This window comes from Crassostrea angulata, chromosome 2, assembly GCF_025612915.1.
Source record: "Crassostrea angulata isolate pt1a10 chromosome 2, ASM2561291v2, whole genome shotgun sequence".
In the NCBI taxonomy this organism is placed as follows: Eukaryota; Metazoa; Mollusca; class Bivalvia; order Ostreida; family Ostreidae; genus Magallana; species Magallana angulata.
In genome coordinates, this window is record NC_069112.1 from 74,171,393 (window position 1) to 74,184,560 (window position 13,168).

Here is a 13,168-nt window from a genome sequence, read left to right on the forward strand (position 1 = left end):
AAAATTGTGACATAATAGCATTAAGCATTTTTTATACGGAATTGACTTAGTTATTTGTATGTCGTACACGAAGTGAACCGGGATGATAATGAAAATAAAGATAACTTAGAAGATTTTTCGAAACAACTAATTGTCTTGGAAAGTACTAACCCTCTTTAAAATTGTGAAAAAAGTATTTTTTGTGAAAAAAAGAAAAAAAACCAGATTCTGTTCTGCCATTTAGTCAACTAAGTGCTTAAAATAAAAATAAAAAGAGGATAATTAGCATGGCTCTGCCCTTCAATCACCTTTCAACACAGTTAACAATTAGCTAGCGAATGACATAAGTTCATCTTCTGAAACAAACAAAACAATTCAAAGGCGAATTAATGAATGAATAGAGAACAACTGGTTCTTTAGAAATAGGCATTAAATGTAGAAGGGATGTTGCACTGAACTAATAATTACTAACCCGTTTAGCATAATCTTTGTGTTTATAGTTCATATATTATCAAATTGATTAGGTTTTGATCACAGTGTGATCGTACATTTTTTAAGTTAATATGTGGTTAAATATGTTCCCATGGGATCAAATGAAGTCGATTTTTTTTTGCTGCAGAAAAACATTACAACTCTACACAAAAAGGAAGCATAAAATAGGCGAATCACTTATTTTAATTTTTGATGAAAAAGCAAAGTTTCTTTTTCAAATAAAAAAAAGAGTGACTATTCAAGAAAGGGTGCATGTAAAAAAACAGAAATGTTTCTATATACATGTATGAAAACTGCCGAAAACAACAAATAGAAAATTACTTACCAGATTTGAAGTCAACTGTCGACAGTTGGCTGTTGGTCCCAATCAACAGTTGTATACATTAACTCCCCAAGAAAAAGGCAGGATCAGTACACAGGTGCACCAATGAAAGTGAAAGGGCTCTTTTGTAATCAAACTATCGACATTTTCAGCCCACCAATAATGATTCAAATAAAAATATTTGCGTGAACATTGTGTTGTATTGTTGAAACGTCTAGAGCCAGTGAGGTAACAAACAATTTTAAATAACATGAACTATTGCTATCTTGCTTCATGTAACACCTCATCAACCTAATTTTTAAAGAATCAATTTTCTTGATATATTTAAAAAATGTTTGCTTATATTTCGGTAGAAAAACAGATACTGTTTGCATCGACTGTGATAGCAATGGTCATCGTATGAATTTTGTTTAAAAAATGATAAAGTTGCTTGATTTGATTCAGAAATAAACATGCCAGGTATCAAGTATTTCGACGAATTCACCGATGTATGAATTTGGTAAGTCACATAATCAAATCCACTGAGACCTGATGTGCATTTTTTAACAATCAAGATAGCTTTTCTATATCATTTCCAATCGTCATCAGTTTTTTGCATATATTTGACTTTTGCAACCATTTTTGTAAACTAATATAAATAATCTTAAATTACAATTTATTCTCTGTACACTTTATTAAGCTTGGCTTCAACTCAAATGAATTTTGATATTCACAAACATAAAAAAACCGGTCTATTTTCTGGACCATTAGCAAAAAAGAAAAATGTGTCTGAATATGCGCCCATTGCAAAAAGAACAATAAATTACTATTGATATCAACATTTCAAAAGAAGAGATTTTACACGGACATAGGCCACCATTATCAGCTATCCACGTAAAGGAACTAGGACGTCAACTTAAAGAAACAATAGGACAAACAGTTACAATTTTATCAATATAGTAAAGAAATAAACAGCAATGTTTAACGGTGAAATTGGCTGGTTTCGTGATTAATTTTGGTAATTGAAAAGTTCATGTTAAGATATATACTTGATAACGCAAATTTCCATTGCTAAATAATTTGAATTGATCTCAATAATATTCGTTAGTGTATTTTGTTATTTGTGTATCGTATTATGCATTGTACAAGCTATATGAATTTTAAAATAGTTCCATTTAAAGTCATTGGACATAATACATGTAGCTCCTTGTTACTAGTTAACTACCGGTTTCACTGGAGGGGACTATAGCTTTTATCTGCGTCTGTCAGGGTTGGTCTTTTGATTCGGGGTACAAAAGACGGTAAAATGTGAAAAATGTGTACAAAGTTTAATTAAAATACATACCGGTGCATGGTTACATTAAAAACGGGAAAATCTTTCGAAATATCTTTGTTTTGAAGTTATGTATCCGCAATAGCGTAAGCGACTTTTCCCCAATGACCTTTGACATGAGCACGTAGCCGCTTATGTATCGTAAGTGTGCATACAAGTTCATTGGTTTTACAAATTTCTACCAGCAAATACTTTAAGTTTGAATTTCCTCTGTTCTTTTATCTTTGATTAAAGTATAACATCTTCTTTTTAATAGTTTTGAAATAGATGTATGCTTCGAAGCTTTCATAGAATATTACAAACCGGTTGGGGACGTGAATTGCTTATGCAATACTCTCAGAATGCTTGTTGTTTAAAGACTATATGCAGTGTTTAGCATTTCTCACCCCACAATTTAAATTTCCCAGAGAAATTTAAAAATGAAGCTAGTAAAATCATAGTGAAGATAAGTAAATAAAACGTTATTAGTTCAGAGACGTAAAAATGTAGAAATGACCTGATCAAACTTGTCTTTTTAAAATAAAAAAATGCTTGGAGCATAATAATATAATTGATGTTAGATGGTTTTGTGACTCGGAATCATCGAATGCATGCTTGCTCAAATACAGTTTTTAACTATGATATGTATAATTGCAGGAACAAAAAACATATGCTAAAATCGTACTTAATGACAATGGCAATATTTAGTTAATTTACAAAATTGCGGGTATTACTAGTAACTAATTTTGGCGATTTCAAAGATGGATAGTCATTAGGCAGTAATGACCTATTTTAAGATTAATGTGAGAAACATCCTCTGTATATTGTTTCACGAAGATTTTAATTGGATACGGTACTATTAAAAAAGAACTAAAATGAGGAGCAGACTATAAATTCCGTTTCAATGCATTGCTGCTCTGTTACCACATTTTTATAATGTAAAAACTCAAAATATTTAATTGCAGCACACATGAACCGATAACCAATAATATGTTATGCGCGGTTAAAATATAAAACAATCATAATTTTGATGTTCGGTTAAATATCTGCCATGTCTAAAATTGTTCAATGTGTACTGATTGCATTTTGTTGTAACATACATGTATAACAATGTACAAAAAACAGAAGGTTCTTATACACAGGTTGTTCAAAAACTAAACATGAACCGTTTGAACGTTGAGATGTCACGCATTTAAATGAATTTTAAATGCATTTTGAGTTGACATGCATGTCAAAAGAATAGAAAAAATATGATTTCCTTTCTTCATTTTTCAAACAAAAATGAAATAATGGTTTTACTTGTTTCTTCACAAGAAGATCAATTCAAAACATTTTTATAGGAAGCAATTTAGTAGTATTTTCTTTTGTAAATATATGAACGCACTGCAGCATATCTTTGTAATGTAAATAAATTCAGGTAAATGGAGCAACATCTTTCTTTAAAACAAGTACTGTTCTCCGACAAGCTGAATTTTCTACTTTGCGTGACACCCCCTCCCCTCCAAAAGAATAAAAAAGAAAACAGGATATGCAATGCATATTTTAAGAAAAACTGCATTTATTCTTGAGTTTCCTCAATCCTAGTAGTCTAATTGTAAAAATAAGAGCAATTGAACTATGAATTACAGCTACATAAAGGTTATTGTCTTGTTGTTATCAGTTCTTCTAAATAAGGCTCCCTTAATTTCCTTTCCGATTACAAATTAAATTGAAATATTTTTAATTTGCCTAATATCAAATTAGAATACTGACTAAAATTGGGGAATTAGACAGAAATAAAAACAAAGAAACCCGGAACTATATACTAACATACAACATTACCAAGTATGGATAGAAAATAAAGAGATGAGCTTTGCTTGACGCCGCGTATTTGTTTTCGACAAATAACAAATACAAAACTAATTCAATGGTTAATTTATTTGCGGGGTTTTTTCAAACTTCATAATAGATGCAAATACATCGTACTTGAGCGGGTAGATTTGAAGGGATGTTTCAACCGATATTTTTTATCTGTGACTTTTGAGTGAGTCCAATAGGTATGGATTCCTCTAAAACAATCTTGAGGTTCGTGTTTGCTCTGCTCCTGTTTTGTATTTTTCCTTTTGGACATTTAATTTTTATACACCGCTCGTCATTACCATATGCCATAAACAAAAAGAATATACATCTAATGACATCACTTTTAAAGGCAATGAAAAAAACCAAATTTTAATACTCGAAAATCATATTTCTTCTCGTTAAACTAGTCTTATTTACCAACATGAAAAAGTTTCCACGTTGTTCAAACGTTCTTTAGGTTTTAGAATGGTCGTGTAATTAGATTTCTATAAGGAAACCTATTGCAACAAGCTATAAATACTGCAGAAGAATAAAATTTATTACTAACCTAAAACTCAATGGTTTCTCTGCATGCCACAAAATTAGTCAAACAAAACTTGTTTTAAGAGAAAAAAAATTAGGATAATGCAGTGTTTGGGACTCCGCTCTAATATATCCCCTTTTTTACTTACCGTGACGAACTCAATGACCTTATTCAAATATATAAATATACCTTTTTTAAAAGGATATTGTCCCCATTTAGCTCAAAGTTTATTTTTACGTTTTCAATGTTTACAAATTTCTGTAAGGAATCTTGGATAGTCTGTCAAAGTTTGAGGGTTGGTTTTTGATTTAAAAGCGAAATGAATAACTCACAACCCATTGTAATGTAAACAAAGCACAGACCTGTTTTAGTATATATTTTGAATGTTGAAAAGTGTTACATTTACGATGCTGTTTTAATTTGTTTTCTATTTTTAGTTATCCTGTACTGGACCTCTTATTCTATAACCCTTTCTGGTACCCCTCGATACCTGTATATATCCACCTGAGTTTAGGTTTTTGGCTCTCTTTGGACCGGGTAAAATCACCTGCACGTTCTTCCTGATATTATCAGTTTCGTTAGTTCAATTCTCTAATTTTGTAATACAGACACGGCTTCTGAGGTGAGTAAACCATTTAACTTATTCAATTCTCTTTCTATTTGTTTATTAAATGGTCCTGGGATAACTTTGTTGTTTCAATGTGTTTTATTTGTAATTTGTATTGTTTGAATGTCCCTTTCGTAAGTTATCCGTTTGTTATGTTCGTTATATAGTTCATTACAAGTATTTCTTTAGTTATCTATTGTCGTGAGTAGAGTATATTCTTAGGGCTGTCGTAATTTGAGTAGTAATGTGTATGTCGGGTTTAGTGACTCTAACAGTGTAATTGGCAAGTAAATGTCGTTACAGTATTTTAAGTTACGTGTAAAGTAATTTGGTTTATTATTATGTATCGTGAAATGCAAGTAAATGTAATGCAGCGCTGCCACGTGTACCACGTTGTCTCACTGTTATGTACGGTGGGTCATGTGAGTCATTACTTGTATGGAACTTTATGTGTATGTGTAACTTAATGTGTATGTTCTGTGTACGCAGGTCCCGAATGTCGAATACTGAGTAGTGTTGGTGTACTGGAATGGAGTGACCTGTGAAGTTTGGTGTACCAGTGTCCTGACAACGACTATCAGCCCATGAATTTGTTTCAAATTGTGTGTAATATAAATTGTGAAAACGTTACTTTTGGTGTTTTATTTTATCAATTCTGGAGGTGTTTTGGAAGCCTGTCGGCCAGCCCGCAACAAATGGTGTCAGAAGTGGGATTCAAATCCAGTCGACAGAGACAAACCTCCACTTCAACATGATGACGACAGTTTTGGCGCAGTCCACCTCAATGCAGGGATCAATCTTCATTGGATCATCGAGTGTTCCGTTGTACCAACAGATTTGTTAAAGACCCTCATCGACTTCATGGGATTCAGGAAAGTCAGCACCCTGTGACCAGAACATTATCTCATGTGTGTATCATTCTACCAGCCATGATGAGATTCGATGTTATGAGGGAAATGCATCTAGACGGATCATCCAGTCGAGTTTGAAGTCCATGCATTGACCAGGCGGAAGGACAGTTTCTTGTTTTCGTTTTGAGCATAACATTATAACATTTGAAATTTGAATTTCTTTATTTACTGATAAAACTGTTCAAAATTATATTTATTTGTTTATTGTGTGATTTAGAATTTTTTTTTTTTATTTTGGACAAAATTCTTTGTTGTTGTTTTTTTTTTAATTGTTTGTATGTACTAATATTTGTTTTTGAAATTTTTGTAGGGAAGTGTTTGACAGAGTTATTCGGGACTTAGAGGATAGCTGTTGACACTGAAATTACGTCGTAGATACATCACCTCAGTAAGTTGTGTGTCTGTAAGTTGTTAACGTTTTCACATCACGTTTGAAATATAATATATATCGTGAATTGGTGTCCTATCAAACTCAGGTGTGTATTGACAGGTATGTTGGAAGTTTCCATTTTTTCAGTTGTCACATAGTGTGTTGTCTGTATGAGTTATTGTCTCTTGAGTTTTCATCATGTCACAGTCTTTAAAATCGATCATTGATTATGGAGCGTCATTGGGTTACAAGGAGGAAACTCTTAGAGACTTTGTTAAGCTCCAACAAGAAATAGAACGTGAAGAGCGGAAGGCGGAAAGAGAACGAGTAAAGGAGGAGCTAGATTTTAAGAGATTGATGGAAAAACATGACAAAGAACTACAGATACAGCAAATTACTCATCAGCAGCAAATGGAGATGATGCACGAGAAAGAAAAGTTAAAAGCTGCGGGTGTTGATGAGGTGAGTGTCAAGTTTAAGGGACCAAAGATCCCGGCTTTTGAAGATGGCAAAGATGAAATGGATAGTTACTTACGTAGATTTGAGAGATATGCAGAATTACAGCAGTAGCCAAAAACGTCGTGGGCTATGAGTCTAAGTGCACTTTTGAAAGGCAGGGCATTAGATGTTTATGCATTGTTAACCAAAGAGGATGCTTTAGATTATGATAAGTTGAAGTTAGCTCTCCTACAGCGTTATGAACTTACAGAAGATGGCTTTAAACGAAAGTTTAGATCAGCTAAGCCTGACGTTGGCGAAACTTTTGTTCAGTATTCTGTCAGAATGAGTAGTTATTTGCAGAGATGGTTGAAAATGGCACACACAGCAGAAACTTATGAAGCATTGTTTGATTTAGTTTTACGTGATCAGTTTCTTAATGTTTGTAATAGAGATCTAATTCTGTTTTTGAAAGAGAGAACGCCAAAGAGTATTCAAGACATGGCACAGTTGGCAGATCAGTATCGGGAAGCAAGAATGACCAATGCGGCAAACTTAATCAAGATTCAAGGCCAGGGATTTCAATCTTCAACATTAAGCGTTCCTGGAAACTCTAAAGACAATCCAGGTGAGAATAGACATCAAAACACAAACAAACCTTTTGTTCCAAAATCAGACAGACGTTGTTACAAATGCAACCGAGTGGGTCATATTGCTTCGGAGTGCAGACCAAAACCAAAGGTTGGCATGGTTAATACCCAGGAATCACCGGACACACAGGAAACTTCACCAGTAGAGGCTGAATTTCCAGTGCAGGTATCTTTTGTAAATGCAATACCTACAGACACTGGTACTAATACATTTGTACTCGATTCTCCGACAACAGTGTCTCCATCATGCTATCTTCAGCAGCAGCACAATATGCCATTGTCAGCAGGATATGTTGAGGGTAAGCCCGTTACAGTACTGCGAGACACAGGATGCAGTGGCATAGTTGTACAGACAAGTAAGATTGACGAGCAAAATGTGATTAAAAACAAGTTTCAAACATGCATTTTGGCAGACGGTTCATCTATTAGAGTACCTGTTGCTTCTATTTTCATTGACACGCCCTATATTACAGGTACATTTGAAGCATGGTGTATGGAGAAGCCAGTTTACGACCTCATCATTGGTAATGTGGAGAAAGTGAGACCACCTGGAAATCCAGATCCGCAATGGTCAGAGGCTCATGCTGTTGAAACTCGAAGACAAGCCAAAGCAAAGCTCAAACCGTATCATCAACTCAGAGTTCCGGAAATTTTAAAAGAGAACATCACTCCACAGGATAATAAAGTAGAACAGCAAACATGTGACCCCTTACAGAAAGTACGTCATGTGTCAAATTCAGGCAAAGAAGAGGACTATAAGATTGATGTGAAAGGTAAATCAAAAACGTTTCATGTAAATATGGTGAACAAGTATAGTGACAGAAATGCTGATCCACCGAATGTAAACCAAGATGATGAAGCTACAGCCAGCTCTGCTGTGATTGACCGCCCTGAAGATGAAGAGGTCGAAGAATATGGATTACCAAGTGTCGGGGACAAGGAGGAGTTATCGAGTATGGACATCAACCAAGAGCTGGGCCCTAAAGATAGGCAGAAGATCGTAGGTAAAGACCAATTGAAAGCACAATCAGACAAAGAAAAGACAATCGATGAAGCGGTGGTACATGTACCTTGCACAAAACGTAAATTAAGAACTGTTCATGGCCATTATACCTTTTACAAGAAGTTCATTCCAATTTTGTTATCAATTGTGTTACTCTTTACATGTTTATTAAAGCAATTTTTTCTTCTGACGGATGCTTCTGAGAGAGGAATTGGTGCAGTCCTGATGCAGTTTGACGATGAAAGCGGATTGAAACTTGCGGTAGCAAATGCCAGCATGAAAATGAAGGATAGTGAGTTCAGATATTCCACAATCGAGAAGGAATGCTTAGCAATTGTTTGGACGGTCAACAAATTTCAACTGTATTTCTATGGTCGTGAATTTCTAATTGAAACCGATCATCAGTCGTTGATGTATTTGAACAGGGCTAAGGTGATCAACGCTAGAATCATGAGATGGGCACTTGGTCTTCAATCATATAGATACCGAGTCATTGCAATTAGAGGCAAGGATAATCAGGGTGCAGATTATCTCAGTAGACAATGAATGTGTTTTATTTTGTGTACATATGAACTGTTGGTTTTAAGTGTTCGTAAATGTATGTTCGGAAGTATAACTATACTTCTTGTAAAGGGGGAGGTATTGTTACACTTACGATGCTGTTTTAATTTGTTTTCTATTTTTAGTTATCCTGTACTGGACCTCTTATTCTATAACCCTTTCTGGTACCCCTCGATACCTGTATATATCCACCTGAGTTTAGGTTTTTGGCTCTCTTTGGACCGGGTAAAATCACCTGCACGTTCTTCCTGATATTATCAGTTTCGTTAGTTCAATTCTCTAATTTTGTAATACAGACACGGCTTCTGAGGTGAGTAAACCATTTTACTTATTCAATTCTCTTTCTATTTGTTTATTAAATGGTCCTGGGATAACTTTGTTGTTTCAATGTGTTTTATTTGTAATTTGTATTGTTTGAATGTCCCTTTCGTAAGTTATCCGTTTGTTATGTTCGTTATATAGTTCATTACAAGTATTTCTTTAGTTATCTATTGTCGTGAGTAGAGTATATTCTTAGGGCTGTCGTAATTTGAGTAGTAATGTGTATGTCGGGTTTAGTGACTCTAACAGTGTAATTGGCAAGTAAATGTCGTTACAGTATTTTAAGTTACGTGTAAAGTAATTTGGTTTATTATTATGTATCGTGAAATGCAAGTAAATGTAATGCAGCGCTGCCACGTGTACCACGTTGTCTCACTGTTATGTACGGTGGGTCATGTGAGTCATTACTTGTATGGAACTTTATGTGTATGTGTAACTTAATGTGTATGTTCTGTGTACGCAGGTCCCGAATGTCGAATACTGAGTAGTGTTGGTGTACAGGAATGGAGTGACCTGTGAAGTTTGGTGTACCAGTGTCCTGACAACGACTATCAGCCCATGAATTTGTTTCAAATTGTGTGTAATATAAATTGTGAAAACGTTACTTTTGGTGTTTTATTTTATCAATTCTGGAGGTGTTTTGGAAGCCTGTCGGCCAGCCCGCAACAATATTCCATGATTTGACTTAAAATGTATGAGACAAACGCTACGAAATGTTAATTCAAGTTGAAAACAAATTAGCAGAATTAGAAAAATCAACTTAAATAGAACTTTTACCTAAATATTGCGCCAATGTTAACAAAAGCATTACAGAATACTTTGTTTATTTACAGAAAATTGCAATTGCTGTGTTAATCCTTCACGATTGACTCTCAAAATTTAGTTGATTATCAGAAAAGCAATATTAAAACAGCGTAAACAGTATAATGAAAATAAAATTTGATCAAAATCTTGACCACGCCAGTTCATGCCCGATTGTTCAAACAGGAGCAGAGTTCTTGCTGTATTTTACGATAGAAGTGCATACAACTCTATCCATAATAAAGCTATAGAAATCCTTTATTCCGCGTAAAGTGTCAAATGTACATGTATCATTCTTTCAAATGTTTAAGTGTTTTATAACATTTTTTTTCAACATGTGATATATCCATTGTTTAGGTTTACCACGAATTCTGTTTAACAATATATATGCATGGTTGTTAATGCACTTAACGTAATCTGTTGACAAGGTTTGTATTCACATCTGCTTCTAATGTGCAAAAAATTCTTTCATAAGTTAAATGATATAGAACCATATAACAGCGATGCAGATGAATTTTTTGTATTTTTAATGTATTATGTTGCTTTTTGATTTGGCGACATCTCGCTTTATATATATTTTTTAAATCTACCTTAGTCAGACTATCTCACATTAAATGAAATATTTTGTGTAAAATAATAAAGTTTAAACTGCTATAATGAGAGCAAAATTCTACTTCAATTAATTTTAGAGAACAAGTGTATTTTCTTTTATAAGAACAAGATAGACACGCCGACATTATACAATACAATATACAGATAGATAGATAGATAGATAGATAGATAGATAGATAGATAGATAGATAGATAGATAGATAGATAGATAGATAGATAGATGGATGGATGGATGGATGGATGGATGGATGGATGGATGGATGGATAGATAGATAGATAGATAGATAGATAGATAGATAGATAGATAGATAGATAGATAGATAGATAGATAGATAGATAGAAAGAAAGAAAGAAAGAAAGAAAGAAAGATAGATAGATAGATAGATAGATAGATAGATAGATAGATAGATAGATAGATAGATAGATAGATGGATGGATGGATGGATGGATGGATGGATGGATGGGAAGATAGACAGATGGATAGATAGACAGACAGACATGTACAGAGAGATTCATTGATACCAGGGTAGGGGAAGAATGACAGTCTGGACGATTTAGAACGATTGAGATATGTTCTTCTCTTTCACCAAATATAATATAGCAAAACGGGTATATGCTAACTTTGTGTAGTCTCCAATCATTTGCAGTTACATTTAATTGCCGACCCCAAGTAGGCTTTTCATGTTACATTCTTCATGAACGCACATTATCATATTCCCTATACCAAATTTAACAAATGTGTATGGAATCTTGAAATGTATTGTTCTCAAATAATGATTAGAAATGCAAATTTAGGGTACATGTAACGCTTACCTATCAATTTAAACGCTATCAAACCATTGTCATCACTTTACATAACTTAAACTAAACCTAAACCGGTGCATATGATATCGAATCAGGCACGTTGCATCGGGGAATGGGGGGAGTAGGGTTAGGGCGGTGGGGGGCTGCCCTTCCCCACTTTTCTGCGCAACAAAGATTTTTTTAAATTTACATACAAAAAACAGAATTAACATGGAGTTGGCCCATTCATTTTAATGGGACCATGTAAAAAGGAATTGAAAATAGAAATTAAACAATCAAATTGAAGTTAAAGGTATACTGCCAACCCCTTTAGAGATTTCTAAATTTTGTAAGGTAACATTTTTGAAACTTTTTGCTAGTCAAAATTTTTTGGATGAATCCATCCCCCTCCCCCAGAATGCACCTCCCCTCCAAAAGAATGAAAAAGAAAACAGGAAATGTCACGCATATTTGTAAAGAAAAATGCATTTTATTGTTAAGTTTCCTGAATCCTAGTAGTCTAATTGCAAAAATGATAGCAATTTCACTATGAATTACAGCTACATAAAGGTTATTGTCCTGTTGTTATCAGTTCTTCTGGATAAGGCTCCGTTAATTTCCTTTCGAATCAAAAATTTAATAGAAATATTTTTAATTTGCCAAGTATCCAATTCGAATGCTGACTAAAATTGGGGAATTGGAAAAAAATAAAAACAGAGAAACCCAGGGCTATATCCTAACGTACAACGTTTCCATGAATAGATAGAAAATAAAAGAAATGAGCTATTATTGACGCCATGTATTTGTTTTCGACAAATAACAAATACAAAACTAATTCAATGGTGTATTTGTCAATGTTGCGGTTTTTTTAAACTTAATAATAAATGCAATAACATCCTAAATGAGCGGGTAGATTTTAAGTGATGTTTCAACCGATATTTTTCATCTGTAACTTTTGAGTGAATCCAATAGTTATGGATTCCTCTAAAACAATCTTGAGGTCCGTGTTTGCTCTGGTACTGTTTGGTATTTTTTCCTTTTGGACATTCAATTTTTGAACATAGTTCGTTAAAACTGCATGCCATAAACAAAAAGAAATACATACCCAATGACATCACATTATATTGGCAATGTCAGAAAAAAAATCAAATTTTAATACTCGGAAATCATATTTTTCTCGTTAAACAAGTCCTATTTACCAACATAATTAAATTAGATTACTATAAGGAAACCTATTGCAACCAAGCTTTAAATACTGCAGAAGAACAAGATTTATTACTAACTAAAAACTCAGTGGTTTCACTACATACCACACAGTAAGTCAAACAAAACTTTTTCTAAGAGAACAGAGTTTAGAATAATGCAGTGTTTGGGACTCCGTTCTAACACACCTCTCTTTTACTAACCTAGACAAATTCAATATCTTTATTCAAATATAAGAAATACACCTTTACAAAGGCATTGTCCCGATTAAGATCAGAATTTATTTTCCCGTTTTAAATTTTTACTAAACGTCCTTAAAGAATCTTGATTATATTCTGTCAAAGTTTGATTGTCGTTCTTTGATTTAAAAGCGAAATGAATAGCTCACGATGAATTGTTATGTAAACAAAGCTCAAATCTGTTTTTGTTTATATTTGGAATGTTCAAAAGATAATTCTATGA

At 33.7% G+C, this 13,168-nt stretch overlaps 1 protein-coding gene across 7 annotated transcripts; it reads left to right on the forward strand.

The window, feature by feature from the left end:
• The first annotated feature begins 4,847 nt into the window (after nucleotides 1-4,847).
• Nucleotides 4,848-9,911, forward strand: LOC128170447 (uncharacterized). Of its 7 annotated transcripts, XM_052836219.1 has the most exons (5): nucleotides 4,848-5,068; nucleotides 5,543-6,352; nucleotides 6,542-6,796; nucleotides 7,248-9,296; nucleotides 9,771-9,911. In XM_052836219.1, exon 4 carries the CDS (start codon nucleotides 7,274-7,276, stop codon nucleotides 8,969-8,971), a length of 1,698 nt encoding a protein of 565 aa, XP_052692179.1. In that variant the 5' UTR covers nucleotides 4,848-5,068; nucleotides 5,543-6,352; nucleotides 6,542-6,796; nucleotides 7,248-7,273; the 3' UTR covers nucleotides 8,972-9,296; nucleotides 9,771-9,911. The 7 variants fall into 7 exon arrangements, with proteins under 7 accessions (XP_052692179.1, XP_052692178.1, XP_052692180.1 ...); XM_052836218.1 differs by having other exon boundaries at nucleotides 4,848-4,983; nucleotides 5,727-6,796; XM_052836220.1 differs by lacking the exons at nucleotides 4,848-5,068; nucleotides 5,543-6,352; nucleotides 6,542-6,796 and having other exon boundaries at nucleotides 6,809-8,426; nucleotides 8,600-9,296.
• Nucleotides 9,912-13,168: the final 3,257 nt, after the last annotated feature.

Bases quoted from the DNA above. Each gene is read 5' to 3' on its own strand.
- LOC128170447 (XM_052836214.1), top strand. From the start codon at position 6,923: ATGAGTCTAAGTGCACTTTTGAAAGGCAGGGCATTAGATGTTTATGCA.